This window comes from Scleropages formosus, chromosome 12 (genome assembly GCF_900964775.1).
Source record: "Scleropages formosus chromosome 12, fSclFor1.1, whole genome shotgun sequence".
Taxonomy (NCBI): Eukaryota; Metazoa; Chordata; class Actinopteri; order Osteoglossiformes; family Osteoglossidae; genus Scleropages; species Scleropages formosus.
Window position 1 is genome coordinate 1,743,800 of NC_041817.1, and position 26,753 is coordinate 1,770,552.

General features: G+C 39.3%; 2 protein-coding genes, 1 long non-coding RNA gene and 1 other non-coding gene across 7 annotated transcripts in view; 3 read left to right on the forward strand and 1 right to left on the reverse strand.

Moving 5' to 3' along the window:
- The window catches only part of gpd2 (glycerol-3-phosphate dehydrogenase 2 (mitochondrial)), a 40,099-nt gene extending 39,441 nt beyond the window's left edge, over window positions 1-658 (reverse strand). For both annotated transcript variants that reach the window (XM_018741662.2, XM_018741663.2), the window contains exon 1: window positions 565-658. The gene's annotated coding sequence lies outside the window, so the exon portion shown is untranslated. The remainder of the gene's footprint in view (window positions 1-564) is intronic.
- An 801-nt stretch (window positions 659-1,459) lies between these two features.
- trnaa-cgc (transfer RNA alanine (anticodon CGC)) lies at window positions 1,460-1,531 on the forward strand. Its single transcript has one exon. It is a non-coding gene; the product is annotated as a tRNA-Ala (tRNA).
- A 612-nt stretch (window positions 1,532-2,143) lies between these two features.
- Window positions 2,144-11,815, forward strand: nr4a2a (nuclear receptor subfamily 4, group A, member 2a). Of its 3 annotated transcripts, none has more exons than XM_018741535.2 (8): window positions 2,144-2,184; window positions 7,123-7,232; window positions 7,600-8,468; window positions 9,371-9,500; window positions 10,067-10,230; window positions 10,737-10,939; window positions 11,100-11,278; window positions 11,449-11,815. In XM_018741535.2, exons 3-8 carry the CDS (start codon window positions 7,602-7,604, stop codon window positions 11,703-11,705), a joined length of 1,800 nt encoding a protein of 599 aa, XP_018597051.1. In that variant the 5' UTR covers window positions 2,144-2,184; window positions 7,123-7,232; window positions 7,600-7,601; the 3' UTR covers window positions 11,706-11,815. The 3 variants fall into 3 exon arrangements, with proteins under 3 accessions (XP_018597051.1, XP_018597049.1, XP_018597050.1); XM_018741533.2 differs by lacking the exon at window positions 2,144-2,184 and adding an exon at window positions 6,107-6,284; XM_018741534.2 differs by lacking the exon at window positions 2,144-2,184 and adding an exon at window positions 6,107-6,279.
- Window positions 11,816-14,257: 2,442 nt separating this feature from the next.
- On the forward strand, window positions 14,258-18,709 carry LOC108927926 (uncharacterized). Its single transcript, XR_001965633.2, has 4 exons — window positions 14,258-14,315; window positions 16,530-16,621; window positions 17,419-17,510; window positions 18,481-18,709. It is a non-coding gene; the product is annotated as an uncharacterized LOC108927926 (long non-coding RNA).
- Window positions 18,710-26,753: the final 8,044 nt, after the last annotated feature.

The following is a 26,753-nucleotide window of genomic DNA, read 5'->3' on the forward strand; positions in this document are numbered from 1 at the left end:
TGCAAAACAATTAGGATGGATGCGTTGAAAAATGAAAAAAATGCAAAAAGAAAAAAAAAAAGCATCCAGGATTGATTGAAAAACATGATGATAATGACTGAATGATGGCCGATTCGGGCATCTTAAAAAACAGCCTACTTGAATTTTGCTGTCAGACGTATAGCTCCTCATAACTCGTTATTTTTCATACTCACTCGTGATATTATTAGTGAACGAGCTAACGGCATATAATTATAATAATTAAAAAAAAAAAATAACGAGTTACTAAAAATAAACCTATTTCCGCTTTTTCAACAGACATGCCGCGTATTAACGGGGGGGACCGAAGCTAACCAGATAATTCGAAATTAAATTTCACTCGTACTGTCGACTTCAACTGTTTTTACAATTCAGTCTAGAAAAACAACCAGACTAGTCAACTCTGGTTATGAACAAGATTCATTTAATCATTTTTAGACTAGCTCGCTTAGCAACTACTACTAGCAGCTCAGTTCCCTCTCGCATTCCTCAGTCACCTCAGATACCTTTAGTTACTTCTTAAAATTAGCATTTATTTTAACTTACAGCTGCTCCAGATTTCAAATTAGTGCGCCAGGAGTGCCCTAACTGTAAGTAACTTAACGGGTTTTGCTAGCTAGTTAGTCCTTATCGGTACGGAAACCAGGAAATAACATTGCTGTGATTGACAGTATTTTCCTCCAATGAACGGAAAGACTTTGGTTTCTCGTCCAATAAAATGGCTTGACGGTCTTTCAGATATCCGCGCAAGATTGAAATCCTTTGGACGAAATTTGCTCAATGATACATTCATATCAACGCAAGCACTGTTGAAAATACAATATGTGTTTGGAAATTGTATGTTATTAATGTTTATTTAGATAATTTCTTTCACATTGAAAGGGAAAGATTTTCTACAGCGAAACTGATGGTATATAATTGTTTTGCACAGTAATAATGCAATTTGTATATAATTTCCACTTGTGTAACCTTTTGTACCTCAGCTTCAGCGTCATCGGCCATGTATCCTGGGATTTTTTTTTTGTTAGTTTCGTTTGATTGCTGTCTCATACTGATACTGTATAGTGACTGGTTTGGTCAGTAGTACTGCACACACAGTGACACGGGGCTCCAGTCTAGCACACAATTTTGTGCCTAATTATTAAACAAATGCATGGACGATCGATTTTAATTAAATTTCAGCAACGTGCGGAGCGTCTCTTTACTTGACACTTCAACTTCCTCCTGAAAGCTTACTCTGGACTGGTTACGTAGCTTTCTGAGCTCAGTTCCTGAATGTTTGTGATTCCGGTGAATTTAAACCAAACGCCTAAACAATTTGCTGAGATACCACCAAAGAACACTATTTATAAAAAATTGCAATACATTCATGGAACCTTTGCAAACGGAACTGAATACGGATTATATATTAGATACATTTTAGAGACACTGAAGCAGATACGGGGATGTAGCTCAGTGGTAGAGCGCACGCTTCGCATGTGTGAGGTCCCGGGTTCAATCCCCGGCATCTCCAATAGGGTTTTTTTTTTTTTTTTTTTTTTTAAAAATTGCCCTTTCCATACCTTACACTTACACTTCCACAAGTTTAAGTCAAGTTGAACTGTTAAATTACAACCTGCTCAAATCACTACCCTGTCGATAATTTCATGTTAAGTCTCGAAACTACTGCGGCTTTCTACCGTGACAACTACCATTAACACAGTTTATGAAGTGTCGAACGGGAAGGAACCTCTATTCTCCATACAGTTTCGCCTCATCTGGTGGTACAAGATAAATACACCCGTGTGATATTTTTGACCGGCGGTTGACTTCCTGACCAGCGCACTAAAACTGTTCCGTTCGCTGTCTCGAGGACACAGCGGTCCAACCGCGCGCGTCGCCTGACGTAAACAGCTCCGGACGCTCGAGACACTGAAGGTGACGCAACCCTGCGCTCATCTCAGGTGTGCGGCGCCGCTGGTCTTTATCACGTGTGCGGAGCGTCTCTTCTTCATCACATTTGAGAAAAAATAACAGCGTACGCCAGAACCTTTAAATATATGCAGCAGCGTTATGTTGGAACCGAATGAAGAGGAACAACTACTAATTCATGTTATTTTAAAGTAAGAGAAGACGATGTGTACTGGCTAACTTACCAATTTTTTCAGGAAACTCAAAATTCAAGTTGTGAGTACAGTTATTCTTCTTATCTTGTTTAACTGTCTTTTAGATAAAAGTTAGCCATACTTAAGTTTTGCATTAGCCTGTAAAATCAATGTATCATGTTTATCTGCAAAAAACTACTGACGTTACGTATGCAAATTAGAAGTATTTTTTTATTCATAAAGTCTTACGACGTTGTTGTATTTTAAAAATATCATCATGCATTTCTCTCTTTTTTCAAAAACTAATTAGTACGTTATGCTCATAATACAAAATGTAATGTGTAGGCTATTTTTTTCATGCTGATGATGTTGTTAAAACGCACAGCCCTGACCTGGCCATGATTGATACTGATAGCGAATATCTTCATGCAAATAATATTAGTATTACCCATGATTTAGTTATTGCAGCCTAACTGCTCATAATCTGTCAATTCCTGTGCGTGGCTGTGAAGTGAAACGTGGTGATGCCACAGTTATTGCAACAAATTAGACGATTGCACTTCTTTCATTACACGCAGTACTGGGTTGTAATAGTTACATCGTCGACACTTTTGATACTCTTATTACTCTGTTACACATCACAGTTGCTGTTGTAATACAACATTTTTTTTTCTATTTGGGTTGTACATTTTGGCTATTCCATTTAGCTTCACGTGAAGTCTCTCCTGTAAGTCTGGCAAATATATATTACTATTGATATAAAATGTCACAGGTTTCTTCACTCTAATTACATGTGTCTATACACACATACAGTACTCTGGTTGTTCAGCAGTCCTTTCCTGTGAAATAACTGCTCTGATTTGATTGCACTTGATTAGCTCCCACCCCTCAGATGATTGGCAATTAAAATATGCATACAAATAAGGTACTTAGTATTTCAACTCTGCAATGGACAATTAAAATACTTAATTATATTTTAAACTCTTAACTGTAATTAGTAAATGAATAACAGTAGATTAAGGATATTATATAAATACCTTAATAAATTGCACATTCAGAATTAATCAATTAATATGGCTGATCACTGTAGAAGGCAATGAAGAACATAAAAAAGGTTCAGTGGCTGAGTGTGTTTGCATGATGTTGATTCATTATTCTGCAAACCATTATAAGTCTCGGTAGAATGAGGTGGAAGTATAAGAAATTCCTCAGCACTGTAAAAAACCAAAGCATTTGTACATGATGGAGAAATGTACAGTATGGGATACAGTTCTGTGAGTTTATCCTGTTTAGTCTAAGGTTGTATTTGTTTACACTTAAAGCAGAAAATTGGAAGGCTGAGCAAAGGTTATCAAAGAATTGAGCATGATGAATGTTCATCTGCAGTAACATTTCAGCATATATACAGTAATTACAGTACACTTCAGTAACAAACCACACTACAGTATTTATTTCAGAGATATAATAGTTCCAGAAGTGATAACCAGAGCTGATGTGGTGTAGTACTGTCTAATGATATGTGCTAAATAACGAAAGGCAAACTTGGAGTAGAATTTTTTGATTAAACTCAGAGTACACTGTACCATGTAATGCGCTGATATTGCCTTCCAAAAAGAATTCCTTACAATAAATAAATATTATTTGCTCTACATTGTGCGTGTTTGACATTTGGAACTTTTTGCAGACATATGCAAACACCAGTAGTGGAATGCAAAGTTAAGAAGGAACACTTACACTTTGTTCTCTGTTTCCAGCGTCGCTCCAAGTTTACAGTTTCCACATTTAAATAGATAAATTAATGCCGTCTCAGTTTGACACTGTTAGCACATTTAACATTCTGCACTGTTCAGAACTTTGGCAGTTGTGTTGACACATATGTTTATTACATACATTCAAATCTGGTTCAGCATTTGTTCCCTGTAAAACTGTGTGACTGGAAGACACAGAAGACATAGCTGGTCACTCCAATCTTCATATACTGTTATCCATCAAAACATTTAAGCCATTATACACATCTGCTTTAGTAATTACCCCAAAGTGTTTAGAGAATGCCATTTTTTAATGGCCAGTGATTGCCATTATTAATTGAAAATATATACTGGATTGTAGGCCAAACGTGTGCAATGAAATAATGCATTCTCCAGCAAAATTATGAATTCTTATATTGTTTAACTGGTGACTGCACTTAATTGATAAAAGTGGTATGGGTAATGAAGACAACTGCCCTTTTCACTGCGCTTCCTGTTCTGATGGAACTTGCTGCACTGTGTCAGATTTGTTTGAAATCTAACACATTCGACCTGGGTACTTGTCGTATACTATGTTTATTAATGTTATATTGGAACATGAACACTGAATAAAGATTTTTTCAAAGAAAATTGTGTTCCACATTTCTTTGTTCCATCTGGTATGTAATGTGCTTGAGGCTACATTTAAAAGAGCACTTACAGCTCAGTTTTTCACATAAAAGGCACTTCTAAAGTTTAAAGTATGCCAAAAGTATTATTCAAATGTGGTATACAGTAACTTTCTGGGATAAACAGTAGCAGAGTTCTATGTTAATTGCTATAAAGTTTTGACTCTCCCTCCGAGGTAAGCTGAATTCTTATATTGTTTAACTTAACACATAAAGCTGCTGCCAGCTCTTCACTGCCATATTAAAACAGTGGCCATCAATGCTGAAATATTTCAGTGAACATTTGTGATTTGGTTCAGTTCAAAGTTACCAATTTCCATGGGGAGAAATAAAAACTTTTAAAGATTAAAAGTTATATCTTAAAAAAAAAAACTTTATTTAAACCATTCAATTACTTCTACAAGAATTCCATTAATGGTTTTACACCTTACATGGGTCATACCAGTAATAATAATAATAGTAATAATAATAACAATGATAATAATAACAAGCACCTTCTAAAAGCAAAAAGAGCTTCTTACTTTGGCATCTCCGGGTTGCATCAGAGATATAGCCCTCTGCATCATTCACAACTCTGTCTCCTGTCTCGCGCACAACCCCCAGCAGTCCATGATGCTCCATACTTAATGAGCTCTCTAGCTGCTCTTAGCACAGAACTGTGGCACTCGCAGAGGTGCACACCCACCTGTCTGACACATAGGACATCCTCAGTCAGTAGTTGTCTCTGACCCTTGATCAACAGTAATCTTTCATTGTGAAACACAAATATACCTGGAATTGAACTATTACTTGTTTGCTAATGGTATGAACGGAGCAGAAATGCAAGCTCGTTCACATGATTTTGAGATCAACAAATGTGTTAGGGCACCTACACGTGCGTGGTGGTAGAAATACGGTAAAAATGAGTCTGTGGCCGTGCCCTTGGAGGTGACACTACACTTGTTAGGCTGGCCCTCACAAACAAAAGTGTAAGACCTCGGCAAACGAGAAGAAACTTAACTTCTTTGAGCTGCCTTAGGAAAAGCATGACGATCCACAGAGGAGCGTGTGCGCATATAAATAAACGTCAATCAAAATGAGCATGACGTGCTTGTTTATTGAATCAGACTGAAACACTAATTTCGGCGGAGATCACAAAAGTTCGGAAATGAAAACACGTTTTTAGCAAACTCACCTGGCTCTAAAAGAGACGACCATAGATACTGTATGACTGTTGAGTTTCCTACAAACGGGGTGAGCGCTGATAAAATAAGGGTATCCGCACAGCGACATGATACTGGAAACGCAGAAAGGCGCGAAAACCGCACGTCTGACTGGATCTACGTGGCGCGGCAGCAATTCCTGCTACTACGCTTTCTCAGCCTCAGGTGCGAAAGAAAGGTCCGCGATCCACGCCGGCTTCGCTACCTGAAAGCATCGCTCAGCGGCACGTCAGCGCGTTGGCCGGCAGCGGCGCGCGGGGAAGGCCGGTCCTCGCGTGACACGGATTGGTGCGTGGTTGTTGACGACGCGCGTGACGCGCACATTTTAGACACGTGGGCTCCGGTGTTCGAGGCTCACATAAACAAAGGCACATTGAGGAGAAGAGGCCAGTGTGAGCGCTCGTCACTGCGCGGTGCTGAAGGAGAGCTGCGCGTCTCCGCTTGCCTCTTCACTGAAGCGTTGCTTTATGGTTTGGGCTTTTGTTCCGCATCCGACCTGAAGACAACTGTGCACAACCCATCGTCTGCATGGATAGCGAACCTCTGCTCTGATGACACAGTAAGGTACCCGGTTTAACATGTTTCCTCAGTGTGATTTTTTATCTGAATTGCAGAACAGCGCATGATCTTCAGCCGTTGCAAGTCGCTCGTTGGAGTTGGGAATGGGTTGTGCTTCTTTTTCATTCCCGGGTCTCTCTTCTTCTTCTTCTTCTCATGCCGACTTTGTTCTCTGTCGTTGTCTGCTGGAAGCGTCGGGCTTCTTGCCGGTCTTAGTACGGAGCAGAATTTGCAAATCGAGTTGCTGATGCTGGAAATACTCTAATGTTTGCATGTGACTGCGCCTGATATTGTTGGAATTTATTTAAAAATGGGATGTTAACAGTGCCATTACAAGGGGGTTTCTTTTTTAATATCTTCATGTATGATAAGCTGGACAGTGGTAGTGAAATCCCCAAAATGCTTAAGGCAAACTGTACGTTCAAACTTTTGCCATGGGATAAGCGCTCATACTCTATACCGCGTTTATGCAGCTGCTCACTTCTAATGTAAAATCAGGGGGTTTTTTTTGTATATGTCGGACGATGTTTCACGATTTCTCTGAATCCTGTGTCTTTATTTGTGATTAGTGCATTCGACTGTTTACTTTTCATGTGAAATACGAGATGGTCAAATATGACAGTGTGTGGCATGCTGTTAAAATGGCATCAGATATTGTGTTAAACAGTTTGCTGGGTAACATTTTAATGTAATCTAATACAAAGGCGACGTTGTTAAAGATATGATTAAAGGTTGGCTACTTCTATGGAATTTAAGTTTGCTGACATACAATGATGATGTTATATGTAAATCAGACACTTCAAGGCAAAACTTCAAAAAAGCCCATATGGTTTTTATTTTCTAGGAGGAGATTCCAGAGGAAAGCTGCTTGTTTGACATAAAAACCGATCGCGAAACACCTGATAATATTGTCCACTTTAACTGTCCTAGAGAATCACAGTCACTCGACTGAAGGTATGGAAATTCATACTCATACTTTGTCTGTACGCACAGGTTGAGTGCGACTTTATGCTTATCGCACTTCATTGTTACAGCCAAAAAGAGAGACGTAAACTTCCAAACAGGGGTGATACACTTTGATTTCAGGCTTCATATTTCATTAATGCATTCTCCATTTTTCGCATAATTTTTAAAGTGGGTTGTCGTAAAGCACCAAAGCTTTTGGCTGTAAGTGATACTTTTGCGAGAATGCTGTTTTGGTGTGGACGTTTAACTTGTGATGTTATAGTCAAATATACCTTTTTTAGATGCCTTTTCTGTGCACGGTGTAGAGCTGCTGGAGATACACGTATGTGAGCTTTTTGACACTTTTCGTTTGCAGCCATGCCCTGCGTTCAGGCTCAATATGGGTCATCACCTCAAGGAGCCAGTCCCGCATCCCAGAGCTACAGCTACCACACCGCTGGAGAGTACAGCTGCGACTTCCTAACACCTGAATTTGTTAAGTTTAGTATGGACCTGACCAACACCGAGATCACAGCCACGACTTCTCTCCCCAGCTTCAGCACATTCATGGACAACTACAACACCAGCTACGACGTCAAGCCTCCCTGTATATACCAAATGCCCCATGCAGGAGAGCAGTCCTCCATCAAGGTGGAGGACATCCAAATGCACGGCTACCATCAGCAGGGCCACCTGCCACCTCAGTCTGAAGAGATGATGCCCCATTCCGGGTCCATGTACTACAAGCCCTCTTCGCCCCACACTCCGAGCACACCAAACTTCCAAGTACAGCCCAACCACATGTGGGACGAGCCCGCTTCCCTGCACAGTTTCCACCAGAACTACGTAGCGACCACTCACATGATAGATCAGCGCAAGAACCCGGTGTCCAGGCTCTCCCTCTTCTCCTTCAAACAGTCCCCTCCCGGCACCCCCGTATCCAGCTGCCAGATGAGATTCGACGGCCCCCTCCACGTGTCCATGAACCCCGACACCCCAGGAGCTCATCGTGCCTTAGAGAGCCAGAGCTTCGCTGTCCCGAGCGCCATCAGGAAACAGGCGGCCATGGGCTTTCCTCATTCCCTTCAGCTCGGCCACGCGCATCAGCTGATGGATGGCCAGGTGCCGTCCCCGCCGTCCAGGGGGTCTCCCTCCAACGAGGGTCTGTGCGCGGTGTGCGGGGACAACGCCGCGTGCCAGCATTACGGAGTGCGCACCTGCGAAGGCTGCAAGGGCTTCTTCAAGGTAGGGCTCCACACTCCCGATTCCGCTCCGACCGATGTCAAGCGCTGGATGCGTGGAGCACATGCTACTTCCTTTGTAAAAAAATCCGCAGCCGAAAACGTTGCGCAGCGTGAGCATTAAATCGTGCGTTGCCCCTTGTCGAGGGATGCTCCGTATTGCAGGCTGTGCGCAAGCCACGAGAGTTTTTATCAGAAATTATTACTCTGTTATTTTAACTGTTGTTTTGCGCATGCGGATCAGCGTTTCAGGTGCTTCGAAAAGCTGTGAAAAATATTTGCTTCGCTACGTCGCTTCAAGTTACAAAACACTTTTTTGCCCGTATGCATCTTTTTTTATAATGCCGAAGTCATGAAACAGCAGTTTTTCGTGAGACAAAATAAGAAAAGTAGAAAAATTAGGAACCACTGTGTGTGTGTGTGTGTGTGTGTGTGCGAGAGCGACGAGTGTGTTCTCTTCTTGTGCATTTTTGCCAGTCTTTTCCCCCCAAAATGAAATTGATTTGGACGGATGGTCGTGTCTGGGCTAACCAAGTGGAACCGAATTCCCAGCGGTCAAATTAAGTGGTCTCCTTATTTCACCATCCTGATTGAATAATCTTATCACTTTCCAATGGAAAGAGTCTCTGGGGGACGGAAAAAATATGAAAGCCCACGGATTTGTGTTTACAGAATCCCGTCTCGTCCTGCTTCTCGCATATAAAACACAGCTAATACTGGAGGGTCTTTGCAGTCCTGGCTTTTTTAACACTCCACGATTTTCCCTTCCGTTTAATTTTGTCAGAAATCGCCGCTGTGTCACACTTCTCCGTGCGACACTTAACGCACACATCATAAATGGCTCTGTCTGTGCATTTGAATAAATTTTGATCTGCAGCATTGTTTCGACTTTTTTTTTTGTTGCAGCGCACCGTGCAGAAAAATGCAAAATACGTGTGTTTAGCCAACAAAAACTGTCCGGTTGATAAGCGCCGAAGAAACAGATGCCAGTACTGTCGTTTCCAGAAGTGCCTTGTTGTCGGCATGGTCAAAGAAGGTAAGACCACAGCAACCACATCATGTATGTACACACATTTAAGTGTGTAGTTTTTTCGTTTTTTTTTTATTTTATATGATTACAAAATTATATGATTACAAAATGTTGGAATATAGTCGGCGGTAGGATCATCCCTCCATCATGTACCTTCGCGCAAAAACTGCGCATCAAGGTATTGTATTAATTCATTCACATTAATCCATGATTTAGCAGACACTTTTCTCCAAAGCGACACAAAATGAGAGTATGTCATTTTCGGCCGCGAAAAGCGAGGAGCTTTCGATGCAGGAACAAGACGATCAAGGAACGGCTTGTTTTGAATTGACATTTGACAGGTCCCCTTTATACGACGTTCCGCTATTTCTTCATTCTGTCTACGAAGCGCTCCTCCGCTCTATGTACTGTATCGTATAGCGGGGACCCCCTGTACGCATTACTCTAGCGGCTGTCTATGGAAGTGAGATTCAATATAGCAGCAGTTAGGAAAACAATTATATTGTGCATATATGGCTTGGTCAAACAGTAATATAAATGTGTTTTTTTTTGTGTTGTTGTTGTTGTTGTAGTTGTCAGGACAGCCAGCCTTAAGGGTCGAAGGGGGCGTCTGCCATCCAAACCGAAAAGTCCACAGGAGCCTTCGCCCCCCTCACCACCAGTGAGCCTCATAAGTGCTCTGGTAAGGGCCCACGTGGACTCGAACCCATCCATGTCCAGCCTGGACTACTCCAGAGTAAGTCAGATTATTAATACTATTTTTTTGTTTTTTTTTTTTCCCCAGGCAGGGAAGGTGATGTAATGAAGAAAGAAAGGAGTAGGTAGATCGTTAATTAGAATCATTTTGGAATAATTGCGGACTTAGTCAAACTGTTTGGGCTTGTTAGAGTGTGTAGCACAAAAGCATAAATATCTCTGCTGAGTGGAATATTAAAGGAGATTCCCGTGGCTAATGATTATGATGATAACATTACTTAGTATTTCATTTGTAGAAAAAAAAAAGATGTTGAGAGTGGGCGTCTTTCTGAATTGAACCCTGCTAAATGTCGGCATGGTTGCGCGTTTAATTTAACATACCTTCTCGAATGAATTGCCCTAGAGACATCGAACGCAATAAATGGCCAGAGAGGGGCTTTAATTGTTATGAAAACGCAACTTGTCCCGCTCGAAATTGGCTTTGCAATTTCACGGGTTATATATTTTCAGGAGACCTCATTAAGCGCTTTCTAAATGAAATTCCAGTTTCAGGCCAACCCTGACTACCAGATGACTGGAGACGACACTCAGCACATCCAGCAGTTCTATGATCTTCTCACCGGCTCCATGGAGATCATCCGAGGCTGGGCGGAGAAGATTCCTGGCTTCGCTGATCTTCCCAAGCAGGACCAAGACCTCCTCTTTGAATCAGCTTTCCTGGAACTTTTCGTCCTCAGATTGGCGTACAGGTACCACGTCTACCAGACAGATCCCATGTCAGTGGAGGTGTACCCCTGTCAAGCTCTACTGCTTCGAATAACATTACCCCTGTAATAACTGGACACCTTCTAAATCTCCGTCAGTGACACCAGCAGCTATAAATAACGTGGTTTTGTTGTTTTACTGCAGGTCTAACCCCGTGGAAGGGAAACTCATTTTTTGCAACGGAGTTGTGTTGCACAGACTGCAGTGTGTCCGTGGATTTGGAGAATGGATAGACTCCATCGTGGAGTTCTCCTCCAACCTCCAGAGCATGAATATAGACATATCGGCGTTTTCCTGCATAGCTGCCCTTGCCATGGTGACAGGTATGGTAAAGGAACTTTGAAGGAACTTGAAGGACTAGTGTAGAATAGCCTTTCGTTTTTGGGAGGTGCATCATCTAAAACATAATATAGCCATGGCATATTTAATTTATCCCAAGATACGTGCTTTGCCGACAGCACTTGCATTCACGTGTTTTTTGTTATTTTTGCAGAGAGACATGGACTAAAGGAGCCCAAAAGGGTCGAAGAACTTCAGAACAAGATTGTGAACTGTCTCAAAGACCAAGTGACTTTCAACGGCGGCGGCTTGAATCGTCCAAACTACTTGTCAAAACTTTTGGGGAAGCTTCCAGAGCTCCGCACGCTGTGCACGCAGGGTCTGCAGCGCATCTTCTACTTAAAACTGGAGGACCTGGTTCCTCCGCCGGCAATAATCGACAAACTGTTCCTCGACACCCTGCCTTTTTGAAAGACCCGGCACCGTCCCGTCGACGCCCGACTTCCAGAGACTTCCGCGCCGCTCTGTCCGTGACGTATATTTTTAAAGCGCTTTTCTTTTAGAAATATGTCCAAATATTGGCCAAGGATCACAAATAATAGTAATAACAACAATAATAATAATAATAATAATAATAATAAAAATAATAATAATAATATTAACAACAACAACAACGATAATAAAAGAAAATAAAGAAGAACATAAGGAAATCAACTGGTATTTGTTTTTTCCACTTCCCCTTGAAATTTCCCGCGAAGACAAACAAAGAAAGAAACAAACTGTTCCTGTTCGGGGGAGATAGTCCGATGTTCAAGGCTCTTCTCCCCATCGCCCGGACTTTCTCAACATCTTCCTACAACTTCCCAACTGTCAAATTAAAATTAACTTGTATGGGAAAAAAAAACGCGTCCTAAGAAATGTAATATATTCAATTTATATATACGTATATAATAAATTAATGTGATGCGTCCAATGCGTCAGTTTATAAGAGGTATATGATGCTCGATTCCGTTTATGCTTTTTTCTATTTTCTGCCTATGTGTTTCTGTCAGAATTGCAGGAGGATGAAAGTATTTCAAAAAAGGAGCGCATGTGTAGTAGGATTCCTATAGGCCCTTGCTATCGAGGTCATGTCTATATTATACATTATATTCTGGACACTATGTAGTCTGATAGATTTTATAAAGATTCGTAGTTCCTGGGACAAACTTTTATGTATGGAAAAATGTGTGGACAACAATGTATCTCATCTGTATAGGTTAAAAAAGGGATCCATGGTGTTTGTAAAACTGTCCGATAATCTTTGTTTGTAAGTGTCGTATGTACCCGTTGTTGTTGAATATAAAAGTTTTTTTATATTTATTATTATTTTTTGTTGTCAAGAGCTACATTTTGCATGCTGCAGCTGAACCACCCTTAGGTACCACGATTCGTTCAGAGGTTTCGAACACAATGTCTTTGTTTTTATGTTCTAGAAAATATTGCGTAGTTATAATAATAACAATAATAAGAACAATAATCATAATTTGACATTGATTTTTTTTTTTTTTTTTTTTAAAAATGACACTTAGCCTACGTCCTAAATGTATATTTCCAATTGATGTGTGCGGCGCAGCGCGATCTACTGCCTTTTTCTATGGTGTATTTCTTCAGTATTGCAATGCATTCCGTGCCGATTCCGAACCTCTCCTTGACAAAAACATATTTAATGTTTTCAAATAAAAATGTTAACTTAATGCTGATTGCTTAACTATTTCTCTGCTCAGATTACTTTTAAAACACAGAAGCACTTATTAAGCAGAACAGCATTAACACATATAGGCTGCTGTGCAAGAGATTACACGTGAAAAAGCATAAATTTAATCATAAAATGTAAACGTTGCATTATTTGAAGCGACTAATTCGTATTCAAATATTAGGCGCGGGATAAACTTCGGATTAATCGCAATCGCGCAAAAATATTTTTCAGAGAACAAAAGTTATTTGAAACAAGTAGCAGTAAGAATAAATAAAAGAATAAATGTACCATCTTCGATTAAAAAACATAAAACTCGTAAACTGGCGAACACATTGCAAACTGTATACCTGTTTTACATAACTGTTATTTATGGCACAGAGTCTGTACATGTTTATTTAGGCTGTTCATTGTTGTTGTCCAAGACAAAGAATTAATAATTAGTATATAACCGATAAAGGCTAAATTAAAATTATAGAACGGAATTTAACCCTGTTACTGACTCAATTTGTATGATCATCGTAGGCTAACTTATTGAAATCTAAGGGCATTATTTAATTTTTTCGATGCAATTCGTTTCATAATTAAAGTAATATTGTAAGATGAATAAAGAAGTAATACTGCATTACAATCAGGGCAGTCGCCCCAAAATACAAAACGTTACACCGAGGAAGCAAAACAAACGATTTAACTGACAGAGTTCTTCATCGGCCTTGTTAATGATGCTTTAATTGTTTTATTAGACTGATAGATTAAACAGCAATTCCATGCTTAAATTGACATATTACATAAGAGTCTGTAACAACAGAACATCGCTGATCTAAACCGTCCGCAACGAAATAACAAGGTATGAAATGGAAGCAAAATTTTCCTAATTAATAGAGGCCACATCATTATAGACTAATTTAGAGATGCAACATTCGCTTTGTGTAGCTCAGATATAACCAGTTAATAAGTTTCAGTAACTATATAGCTCGTTTAGGTAATAACTTTTCACCAGTTACCAACATCAGTGCGTTTCCGCAGTTATAACGTTTCCAGTAAAATGTTCACCTGTCCCAAGCGGACCGAGGCACCGCGGAAACGGAGTCCCGCGGTGCGCTGGAAGTGGCTGTAGGTTCAAGGGTGCAAGGAGACGCAGCGCAGGGAGGCACTGGTGTGTGTTCGCTGTTCGGTGTGTTCGCTGTGCTGGTGTGAACCCTGCGTCGTTACCTGGAGCTCCGTTCAGCGCGTGGAAAACGCTTTTGTGTGATTCCAAGAGCCCATATTTCGTCGCGTTTCGTTCGTGATATACTTTAAACTATGGAAAGTAACTGAAGACTTAAAGGATCGTACACCGAAGACAAGTAAGATTTAGCCGGAGAATCAGAATGACTCACTCATCACTTTTTCAAAATTTTTCCCTTCCCTACTTTCTCATCACCCCAGTGGTAAAAATCAAAAATGTAGGGTAGGCGCAGGGTAAGCAGGCTATTGTTTTGCACTTCTCTTCCAGACTTGAGAATTAAAAAAATGTGTCCATGATGATATCTGCCGAGCTAGAGTGTTTAAAACATGACACGTGCGTGGCGCTACTTTTTTGGAGCCGAGTAATTTTTAAGGCTGAGACACCGAACAAGTTTCTGTGAAATTTCGTGCGCCACTTTCACCGATTACAAACGCAGCCATGATGGGATGAATGAAAAAAGGAGAGAACAACAGGCTCCCAGGGGACACTAAAACACCACACCTTTACCTAGCGAACCTTTACGTGTTTGTCCAACCCCGAAAAGCATGCCAATCATTTTATGCCCAGCTGAAAAACGAAAAAGTCGTTCCTTTTCCATCATCCATGTGTGCGACTCGAGTCCTCAAGAACAAAACACACTTTTGCTCTGTGAGGACGCACCAAAGGTTCATTTTAACTTTCCCAAGGAGACATTGTTGTTGCTCAAAGCCCGAAAAGTTACTAATGTTTATTTTGTGGCCACTGCCACGGATGACCAAGGAATTTTGAAAGACAAACCCCGCAAATTACTCGACAAGAGACGCCGGATGAAACACGAGCAAAGGAAAAGAATTCAACTTCAGGGCTTATCTTCCCAGTTGTTATTATCACCACTTTTTTTTCCAGAAAGTTCTGTATCTGTTTATTCTTCCACTTCAGCTGGTTTATATTTCGTGCCCAAATTTTGTGTTTCTCAGGCTGAAACATAGTAAACACAAAATTTACAGCTCATTTGGCAAAATTATTTTTTTAGGCAACCCTATGTGTTTGCAAGCGCTTTTCTGTGATTTTTTTTTGCACATTTTTATCTACTGTTTCTACTGTTGTTTTGTGTTAATATTTAACTTTATGTTGCGTATTTCAAAACTCCTTTTCGTAACAGCAGGATCAGGACTTGTCCAGCTGGACGGACCAAGAACTTGTTTTAGTCTAATTCAAGCATAGATAAATATATCATTTTGAATCCGATTTGACGGGGAAGTGCAACATAAACCATTTCAATGATCAATAACTCCGCAAACTGCAGCTGTATTACAATGTGTTATTAGCATAAGACTGATTGGGGCACTGATGACAGAAACAAACGAAATTTCCTTAAAGAAAACTGAAGACACTCAATTTCTCCGTACAAGTGACCACTTTTTTTTTTACTAAGACCCCGAAACTGTAATTGCATGCGAATGATGGTATAAACAATTCTACAATAATATTAATATATTACTCTGAGGTAGTATATATGGGCATCAGTAAAGTAGATGAAACGCAAACAACGTTCTTTATGCAACATTGTATCCTTAGGAATAGACCAGAAACAACTTGTGAGGCATTGGCAGGACCAAAAATAGCAGCAATGCACACAGGGGAGATACCCAAAGTTCTAAAGTGGACACATTATGTGCTTGGATGAGCGCTAGTGACCCCCCCCCCCCCCCCCCACGCACGCACGCACGCACGCACGCACGCACGCGCGCACACACACCCAGGGTGACGCATTTACTGGAAACAAATAAAATATCCGACGCAACAACTACAACAACCTGATTGATATTGTAAAGGGACGTTTCTAAAGTTAAAGGAGTCAGATTTATGCAATGCGTTCACTTTGTTAACTGTACATATTTTAAATAAGTAACCAAAAAAGTTGGAAGAAATAACGACACAAACACAAAAGTGATGCATGCTCCCCCAATAAATAGCCCCAAGGAGTTGTGAGATTTTCAGGTTTGCCTCTATAAGTACAGGTCTGAATCTCAGCCTCCTTCAAGTATCTGTGTTTATTATCAACAGGATATGTCCTGGTTAATGTCCCTCTCTCTCTTTCTCTTTCTCTCCCTCTCTGTGTCTGTGTGTTTATTTTCAACCTGTCATTGCTTTGGAGTAAACACTTCTTCAAAAGACTGAAAAATGAAGTTACAGTGGAACAATTACAGCATGTTGCAATTACTTTACCATTGACAACAGATAATAATGATATCACTACACAATTTTATTAAATATATTACCTTATTATTGCTATAGAACTGGAATGATAATGTGTTATGATCTTTATTAATTTATTTGCTTGTACTGACAGGTTACTCTGAGTTCACCGCTGCTAGTGGCAAGGAGGCCTGGGGCCCTCGGGGCGCAGCACACTGAGGCGATAGCACAGCTCAGGATTTAGAGGTCAGTCCTATATGAGAATATAACTAGACTCAAAACTTCACACTGATACCTGAAATTCGTGGTCTGCCAAAATCAGCATTGCATGGAGTGTGTTTGTTTTGGTGGGTGGCGTGGGGGGGGGGGGGGGGGGGTGTAATGGCATGAACACAACACGGACTGCACAGCAAAACAAGAAATGAATGAAATGATTGAAATTGCACCATTAGTGTACAAAAATAGTTTTAATCAATTATATGCATTTATTTTCATTCATTACGGCGCTGATGATTCATAAAGTGGAATAAGAATATATAATATAAAAAAATACTCTGGACTAACAAAGGAAATGGATTAAATTAAACGCACTGCAGCTTAATAAGGAGACATGTAGAACTATGGATCTGGTGCGGTTGGATGATGAGATCTAATAAGGCTAGTACTCCCTTTAGATAATGTTGCGGTTATTGAGATTTGACCCCATCTAACCTCTCAATTGCTGTGAGAGGTGAAACCACTACAACTGCGTTTATTCTGTTATAGAAAGACCTTTCTTCATTGCCACGGGCTGATTCAATAAATATGTATTGAACCATCATGCTCATTTTAATGTCTTTTAAATAATTCAATGTGGATTACCCAAACCTCAAGGGACAGAAAAAATTTATAAAAAATGGGCATGTCCATCTAATAACACTTTGAATCAATTGAATACATGTTTTCTGATTATTTATACGCTGGCTTGTAACAATGTCGAGTGGGTTATCTGATATTCCGAAAATAATTTCAAATGATGCTTATTGCTTTTCATGTTCCCTCAGGGAGTGCCCGTGTTATTGGCCGGACATTACTGTATGACTTCAAGCCCCATATCCTTCTTTAAGATTTCAATACAGAGACCGTACACACTGCGGTGAGTGTATATGCAATATGTGACGTGTTCTGTATTGTGTCAGTTGGGTACTCATAAATACAAGTGAAGTATTACAAATGCATGTTTGCGCAGGATGGGCTTATGTAAGTAAAGAAATAATTTTAGAGTTATGATGTAAATGAAACTGAAGAAGAAAGAGGGCAGCAGATAGTGTGGTGGTTGAACTGCGCTCTGAGGAGTGGGGTTTAAATCTCACTCACTGCAGCGGTACCCTTGGTCAGCATACCTATCCTGAATTGGTCCTGTGAATGTTGCCCAATTATAAACGGGCAGGTCATTGTAAGCCGCTTTGAAGAAAAGCTGCAACGAGACAAGAAACCTAATCTAGTGCCTCCTGTGTCAGCGCTGCTCACCATTTACTGACACACACACGTCTCACAGATATCATATTTGCATATATCAAGTTTTCCTAAAAGAGAAATGATGCCATTCTCTCAGGCTATGTCTGGGACTTATCCACGGTGATACAATACAGATCATACAACTGACAAAATCACAGTCGCTATTTCCAGACGTTCTGCACAAGGCAACAAAATGTCTAAATAATTAGACTTTCAGTAGAATAAATCTATTCTGGGACAAATTGGAATTAAATTCAAAAGTGATTTGCTGGCCTTTAGCAGATCTGGGAGACAGTGTCACAAGTTAATTTCTGCTGATTGACACTAAAGGTTTGTTTGGACATCCCAGTCCTTCAGAAAATGTGGAGGAGGAATATTTAAAAATGGTATCAAGACATATGTAATAAACACTTCTGACATCTGCTATACATGTTAAGGGGTACTGAGTCACACCATATTTAGATCTCACATCTTAATTGTCCCTTTCATGTTGATGTAAATGCAACTTTACAAAAAGCAATGGGATGAAATAATCATTTGGGATGCTGTGTCCAGTCTTCCAGTTGTCTTGGGATGAGAAAGCTTGTTCAAATCACTCTGATCTCTAGCAGGGATATTCGATGGCTATTCTCCTGGCAGCAGAATAAAGAGGAAAAGGAAGATGCGGAAGCTACATAGGAAAAGATTTTGAAGGCAGAGGCCTCTCTCGTAAGTGCTCAAAATGACAGAGGGAACGGCTCTTAAGTATTACAGCGCAGGGCAGCCTTCGAAGATGTTAAAAGACCAGCGGAGAGGTTTAGTGGAGATGAAGATGTGAAGTCTATTTTTGCTACCAGCACCTGCTTTGAGTTTCCTTGTTCTGTACTCAGTGGTAACGTGAAAAATAACCAAGAAACACAGTTTTAATAAATAATGCAATGTAAAACAAATTGTAACAGTAAAAATAAACAATGTAGTGTCATAAGAAAACCAAAACATTTATGTTGTGATTAATTAGTATACAGTCATTTCTGACGCTCATTGTGGTCCAGAGTCTATCCTGGAGGTAGAGGGTGTGAGGCAGGGTAACTCCTGGACAGAATGGCAGCCTGTCACAGAGGAGGATATATACATAGGCAAAAAACTCAAATTTTAGTCACTGCATTACTGCTCTTTTGTGTACAAGGTAAGATACTGTAAGGTCTTTTTCCTAGTAATTGAACAATGAAGCACAGTTTCATGCCGTTTCCAGCAATGGTGGGTTGCTTAATAAATTTCAGATGTTTCACAGTCTGTCTCAGCATTTTGCACAATTTCTGATACCATACATTTAACTTGTAAGCTCAAATCCTATCTTAAACTGAATGTGCAGGTGGTAGTCAGATAACTAATTCATAATAATGATGAAAGCACTTTTTTTGAAATGACCAATGAGCTGGCCTTGCTCAGCAACCCTTGTGCGTACTTGTGTTACCTCTTGGCCTTTGGCAGCCCCTGGACAGCTGATGTACACAGTTCAATGGCCTGCACTTGACTGCTAGTGACGGGCACTGTGGGACAGGGAGCCAAAGTCTATCCTGATTGTACTTTTTTGACCCAGCTAGAGGCAAGAAACCTTTCCTTTGACCTTATTAATAACCCAGCAGAATGACATGTGCCATGGAAGATCTGATGAAATTGGTTGTTCCAGCCCCACCCTAGCATCTCCCTTCCACATATATGCACAGACATGCACGCACAGCACAGATACAGAGACAGGCACAGACACACCCATAGAAACACAGATGCAAACACAGACACAGACACAAACATACAGAGACACACACATGCACATAGATGTATACCCAGAAGGGAATGGCTTATTAAAGATAATGGGCCATTTTTACAAATGTATCGATCTATGGCATTAAGAATATACTGCTATGTTTCCGAATAAATCAAAAATTAAGAACATTTAATAAATACATGGATACGAATAGGTTTGACAGCAATAAAAAGTGCTGGTATATTGCATTGCAGTAAATGAAAAATACAACTTGTGTGATTGCATGGTTTTAATGCTATAATTGTTAAACAATGAACTAATAATTATGCTGTTATTAAAAAAAAAACAACTTTTTTATAATGAAAATGTTACAACTGAATTACAAATCATTTATATCCTTATTCATATAGTGCTTAAATTTAAAGTGACCCTAATTTATTTGTATGCAGCCATCATCCCTTATGTACATACATTAATAATATTTACGCTTGTATAGTAGAACTAATAAACTATAGCTTTTCAGCAATTTCAGTGATCCCTAAACTGCAATAACAGAAATAATCATTGTATGTGATATACTGTAAATACAAACATTGCATATGTATAGATAATGAATGGTTCATACATTCTGCACCTTTGATAAGCTTGGTTAGATTTGTACAAATATGCTCTATTCCTGCTCCATCCATCCATCCATTCATCCATACACCCAATTTCAATAACCGCTGGTCCTGAGTAGGGTAGCCACAAACACAGACACACCCAATCACACACTACAGGCAATTTAGAGTCATCGGTCAATTTAAATTTCGTGTCTTTTGACTGCGTGAGGAAACGGACACAGGGAAAACATACAAACTCTACACAAACTGAGCAGGGATCAAAAGCCTTGTCTCTTGCATCCCCCTGGTGCTGTGAAGAAGCAGCACTACTTTCTGCGCTGCCGTGCCGCCCCACTTCTATGTGCACAATACATTATATGTACTGTTACATGCCAGTGATGTAACGTCTTGTCAAATATTGAGGGGGACCAAAAATATGAGTAGTCATTGAGTTATAAAAGTAAGATGGGCACAAATTATTTCATGCCCTCACTACTTTTTTGCCTGTGGTTCATGCACAGCTATTATTAGTCTCACGCTACACAACTTTGCATAATTTTGTTAGTTAAACACGGGGACTAATTTGGGTTGAATCTTAGATAAAGGTATAGGATTTTTAATGTTTGCCAGCAACAGATGACCCTCATGTGCAAATGACTCTAGGTATATATACAAGTATTGAATGATTTAATATGATGTTTTTTTTTTCTGTGCTTTTAATTGCCTTGGCCAATTTTAACAAATATTCTCTACTTTTTTTGCATTTTATATATAGATTTTATCCAGGAGCCAAGTAAACATGCTTTTAATTAGCTCTAAACCTGTGATTGTACTTCAAATATGAACAGTGCTCTTGAGATTGCAACATCATTATAATAGGAATCTCATTATTGGTTAGGCTCAGGAGGGGAATAATTTTAAAAAACTAAAAAAAAGGTATGGCAAAACTCTAATAAAATAAAACCCTTTTCGGATCTTCTTCCAGGAATTTAATCAGTCAACGCACACCTCATTGTCACTATGATTTTTATTTTTCTATTTACTTCTCTTATATTGTTAACTTTTACTAAGAGATGTAACCTCGCAGCATTGCACGATTTTTTCAAAACATCTTCAGTCAATCCGCATAATATATAATATGTACTACATATAATATATTTTCAAAATATATGTTAATGCTGAAAGTAAAGCAATACAAATTTTGCATTCTTCATACTGTAAGAAAAAGATGATGACTGAGTCAACATAATCTATGAAGTTTAAGCATGGTTAAGAGAAATTAGCCTCTAAGCAAATGTAAATGCAAAGGAGAAAGAGTGCAGGAATTGAAAACGTGGCGTTTTATTGTCAGGTTTTTATAGATTCTTCTTTCTTGATGCAGTATTAATGATATACTGGAGTAACATCTTATATAGTGTTTCTACACAGTAGCTCCATTGGCAGAAGTATTAGTGTGTCTAGTTACTTTTATTAGAAATATTGCTACGGATAAATAATTAAGAAAAAGTTTTGCATGTGGCTTATGCTGTGGAACCCACCTCCTTTTGCAGAAATTATTGGCTGTCTTTAGTCCCACTGGCACAGCTGCTCAATCATTCATATGACTAAACATCCAATCAATTTGCCAACCATGTATGAGGAACAAAGAGAACAGACAAATAAGCCGTGAGAATCAAGAGAGGAGAAAAAAAAAACAAAAATCCGTTCTCTTCACCTGCTCTATTAGCTGTTACCAACTGGGACAGGTTCAGCCGAAGAAGGTTAATGATTTGCAAAGATCATTTTAAAAAGAGATTGACTGCTATTGAGGACCAGTCAGATCAGTCAAAAAAATGTACTTCATAGACATAGCAGCTGTGTGCTGTCTTATTGCACATAGATCTCTCCTGGACGATTTGAATTGATTATTTCTGAGGTGGCCAGCACATTGCAGTCAGTCTTATTTCAGTCTAGGTACGGCCACAGTTTTGCAGCTAAAAAGAAAAGATTATATTTCATACATTTGAAAATAAAGTATTTTGACTCCACAGATATTTAAGATATTGGCTAAAGACAGCTAAGTTTCAATTAAATGAAATGTAGAAACATTTCAAATGAATGAATACCGAAGTTTCTGCATTGTCGTCTTGAAAAATGAGTCGGTATTCATTAAATGTTGCGGAAAATTTCAAGGGCCGTTGAAGATGAGATAACTTTAAGTAGGGTTAACTTTAAGTAGGATAATGTTCAGTTTTAGGTGGTGCATTCCTCTTATACTGTACGTAATATCTTCATGCTTTGACCTTATTGCCAACATAAAGTGGAGCTCTTGCCTTTTTCCAAGACAAACAAAGAGTTAACATTTCCCAAGGCAGACATGTTTCCGATTCAATTAGTTTTAATGAAGCCTCTGCTCACTGGTTACTGAACTAGAAAGAACAGCTATGAAAGCCCAACGCTTGAAGAGGATGTATTAAAGGAGGGTTTAGAACGCAATGCATTTTATCGCTAAGTGTTTGGAAAATGCTTTTATTTGGCTGGTCAGAACCATTTGCAAATATGTGCTGGATTAAATAACAAATAACTGATGGATTAGAAATCTTATGATAGAAGCTTAATTGAAAGAACATAAAAACAACATTTTTTTAAAGTGGCCAGAACTGGATATGTTGAAATTGTACAAGAGAAAGTGGTCAATTTATGATTAAATGGTCTTTAATCACGCAGTGTTTGCAGGATTGTTACAAGGACCAATCAGCATTATGCTCTGATGACTTGACTTGAATGCGTGGCTCATGATTATTTGTTATGTCACAACATGAAATGTCAAGAGACTCGAAAAGCAGTTAGCTTCCCTTGCTCCATATCCTCGGCACACTCGCTCGGGATCTGCCAAGGCATTTCTGTCTTCAACATGCAGCGGATCCTAGATACGCACCCATGCACGTATTGTCTTTTACTTGGGACTAAGTTGTGCACACCTTCATTTCGCAGCCTTTCGACCCCTGAGTGGATTGAGACTGCCAGCATGTTTCATTTCTAGTCTGCGATTGCTCTTCAGCGCTTCACGAACCGTTTCATTTATTGTATCCAGCGTACCTCGGAAAATTTTGTTAAAGAAATGCTTATGTACATTACATTTTGAAACCTTTACAAACGAAACGAAATGATTCTTCCATAATTCACCAATTCATAAAACAATAAATGCCAGTAAAACCGGAAGAACAGAAATATTTTGCAGAAATACTTCACTGTGAGTGTGTGTTTAGTACGACGATTCTGCACTTTATTTTCATTGTACTTCTTTGACTACGTTTGTGCAGCTACTTTACCTTTACTGGTGTTTAGACTATTTGCTTGAGTTGACTTTTGCGCTTTGCATGCTATGGATTAATACCGAAGCAGACATTTACATTAATTTTACCAATGGTTCTGAGAAGTGTGGAAACAGTTGTAGTTCTTGCGCAACCTAAATGTCGATTGGCCATGAAACTGCAATCGAAGTTGTCAGACAAAAGCAAAACTCAGCAAAAGAAATAAATAAAATAATAATATAAAGCAGCGTGCCCTCCAGATGGAGCAGCAACTTTGTCAAGTGGCACATCCGAAGACGAGGCCCTTGGCAAAATCACGAGGAAAACAGGGGAAACATGCCTGAGTTTTGACATGACAGTTTTTGAAAGTTCAAGCAGAAAACCAATTATAATGAGCACTGCAAGGCCTCCAGCCCATCCATTCAATACGCAGTGGAAAAACACAAGGAGGCAATGCTTATGGGTGGGTGCAGACTACCTGGCCTGCACCATGCTGTGAGATTATATAAATATTTGTCTTTATTTGCTGTCGAGTTTCCAAGCAGCTGTATTCGAGTACAAATCAAATCAAGTCGGGATTACAAAGTAAAAGAGCATGGTTTAAGGTAATCTATCCCACAGGAACTGTACTCAGGTTAATCAAATAGAGCTTAAAACTACAGTATATCTTATACCCATGTGGATAGAAACCTGGCTGATGTTTTTATGCCTAATGAATGATCCAAGAAAAAAGTGTGTGTGTATGTGTGCATGTGTGTATTTGTGTGTTTCCAAAAAAGAGAAAAAAAGGATGTAAGAAAACAACTGCACAGTTTGTTTTATTGCATTCCATCCTACCAACTCTTTGACTTTTTTTATCGCCGTTATGGAAATCAGAACTTATGGAATAATTGCAAAGCATTTAAATGACACTATATTTTTAGAACACATTAGCTGTGGATGTGTCTCATAAAATATATAATTAAAATATATATTTTAATAATATTTTAATTGAAGTTTAACTTCTTTGCCACGCTACTGAATATTTTTTTGATAGTATCTTAATCTTAATCTTAGAATAGATCCGGGGTGGGGAAATGTTGCTGTTGACAGTAATGACAGGTTTCCAATAACAAGAATACATTTTCTTGAAAGCCTGATTGAATTTGATATAGTGTGCCACTCCTTGAGGTGTGTGTTATCCTCCAGAATGTTATTCTTAAGAGCTCTGGACATATGTACTGTAAGAGGTCGCACAGAGTTAGTTGCAACTACGTTGGGAGTCTGTTTACCAAAACCACCATGATCACATTCAGATTACAAGTCAACTTGCTCTTGAATGTTTTTAAAGGACTACTAACTAAGTCTTTGTTTGCATTAAAGAACACAGCCTTTGGAGTATAGAAAGTTATTGCCAGAATCAATGACCGTCAGAGATTTCATTTGAACAGGATGTTGGAGCGAGTCAAGACCAACATGATTTAAATATTGAGAGACACGCAAAACCAATTCAAAACTGATTTTTGATTTTGCACATCTGCTTAATTGTTTAAAAAGTTAAACTTAAAAAATAAAGATTGAGTGGTTTTTTTGTTTTGCACGTTTTAAATTCTTTTTGCTTAAGATGTATTTGTTTTGTTTTATTTGTGAGCTCAGCATTCACTAAGTGCGCTCAGTATTTAGAAGAAATGATCATATACATTTGTTTAATGTACATGTGGAAATTACTTTACAGTTATTTTGTGTTTGTCTACATATTTCATACAGTCTTTGGCATGGAGATACAGAAGGAAAATTTGTTCCCAATTAGAAAGTAGGTATGATTACAATTATCATTACAATGGCCATGTGGTTCATAAATTCATAAATTAAAGGAAACTATCTATCGTCACCTACCATACAGGGTTCAGTACTTTGTGTGTATTTATGTGTAGCTTCGTATTTTTTGCAGAGAAATGTGGGCAGAAACAGTTTAAGTAAAACATGGAATTGTATTTACAGTTCTGAAATTAAAATCCTCATAAGAGGTCAAATGTAAGCATTCTTTCATAAACCAATGTGAGAAAATAGAAAGGAAAATGAAACCAATGAAATTTTTATTAAACATTTGAGTCCCGGAATAGCCATAAAATTGCCCTTCTCGAGGTCCCTCTCCTGGAATAAAAAGATCAGTGTTAATTTCCAGGCTCCCTTTGATTGGGTGAACCTGCCTCCGTGTTGCGCGACACGGCCGGCACAGGTCAGCGCCTGGTGCAGCGTACCATGAAACAAACAAATAGGAAAAGGCACCTCATGGCTCTCCAACTTTCACCAGCATGTGACTACAGACCAGACAGGTCCCTGTGAGGAAAAGCAGCAGCTCGGAGGAAGGAAGGCAGAGAGGGAGGATGAGAGTGCCAGGATTAAAGAAAGAGGGGCTGAGAGAGGGCGAGAGAGAGAGAGAGAGAGAGAGAGAGAGAGGGGGAGAGGGACTCAGTGAAAGACAGCAGAGGAGAGAGAAAGAGGCAGATTGAATGAGAGAGGGGAAGAGGGAGGGAGAAAGAGAGACAGACTGAATGAAGGAAAGAGGGACAGAGAGAGAGACAGACAGACAGACTGAATGAAAGAGGTGGGAGTGGAGGAAGACTGAACGAAAGGAAATGGAAGATAGATAGATAGATAGATAGATAGATAGATAGATAGATGAGGAAAGAGAAGACAGGTGGCAGGAGTGGGACTCTTTTTATTCATTCGCTTTGCCATTCTGTGATTATCATTATCATTTGTAAGGTCAGACAAAAAAATATATCTTTGAAGTTCAAGTCAAACGTGCAAAATCGTACAATATGTAAATACACAGAAACATGATTGCATACATACATTTATGCGACCTTTTTGAACAATTCAGTTACTATTTACATCGCTGTCACTTTTTCATTCATATTTTTCTTGTTATACAGCTGTGGTTGCATTTTTTTGGATTAACATTGGCAGTTGTTCCTTTTTCCTACCTTTACTGAAATTACAATTCTTTACAATTCATTGTTTAGAAGTCACTGAGACAATTCATCTTCATCATCAGTAATTTATATTTTTGTTTTTGAGCATTGCCTGAAAACCCCCTCTTATGCCACACAAAGAAGGAACTTGGGAAATTGAAAGTGAGAGAGAAACAGAGAACACGGACAAAAAGAAGAAGGAGCGGGATGTGTTCCGGCGGTACGAAGCGGGAAATGCGTACGATTATCACAGAGCGCAGGAGCGTCAGACAGACAGTTGGAAGT

Excerpts from the sequence above, each read along its gene's own strand:
- nr4a2a (XM_018741535.2), top strand. The coding sequence starts at position 7,602 with ATGCCCTGCGTTCAGGCTCAATATGGGTCATCACCTCAAGGAGCCAGT. Across the intron at positions 10,231-10,736 it reads CCAGCCTGGACTACTCCAGA|TTTCAGGCCAACCCTGACTA; the intron begins GTAAGTCAGATT and ends ATGAAATTCCAG. Across the intron at positions 11,279-11,448 it reads TGCCCTTGCCATGGTGACAG|AGAGACATGGACTAAAGGAG; the intron begins GTATGGTAAAGG and ends TTATTTTTGCAG.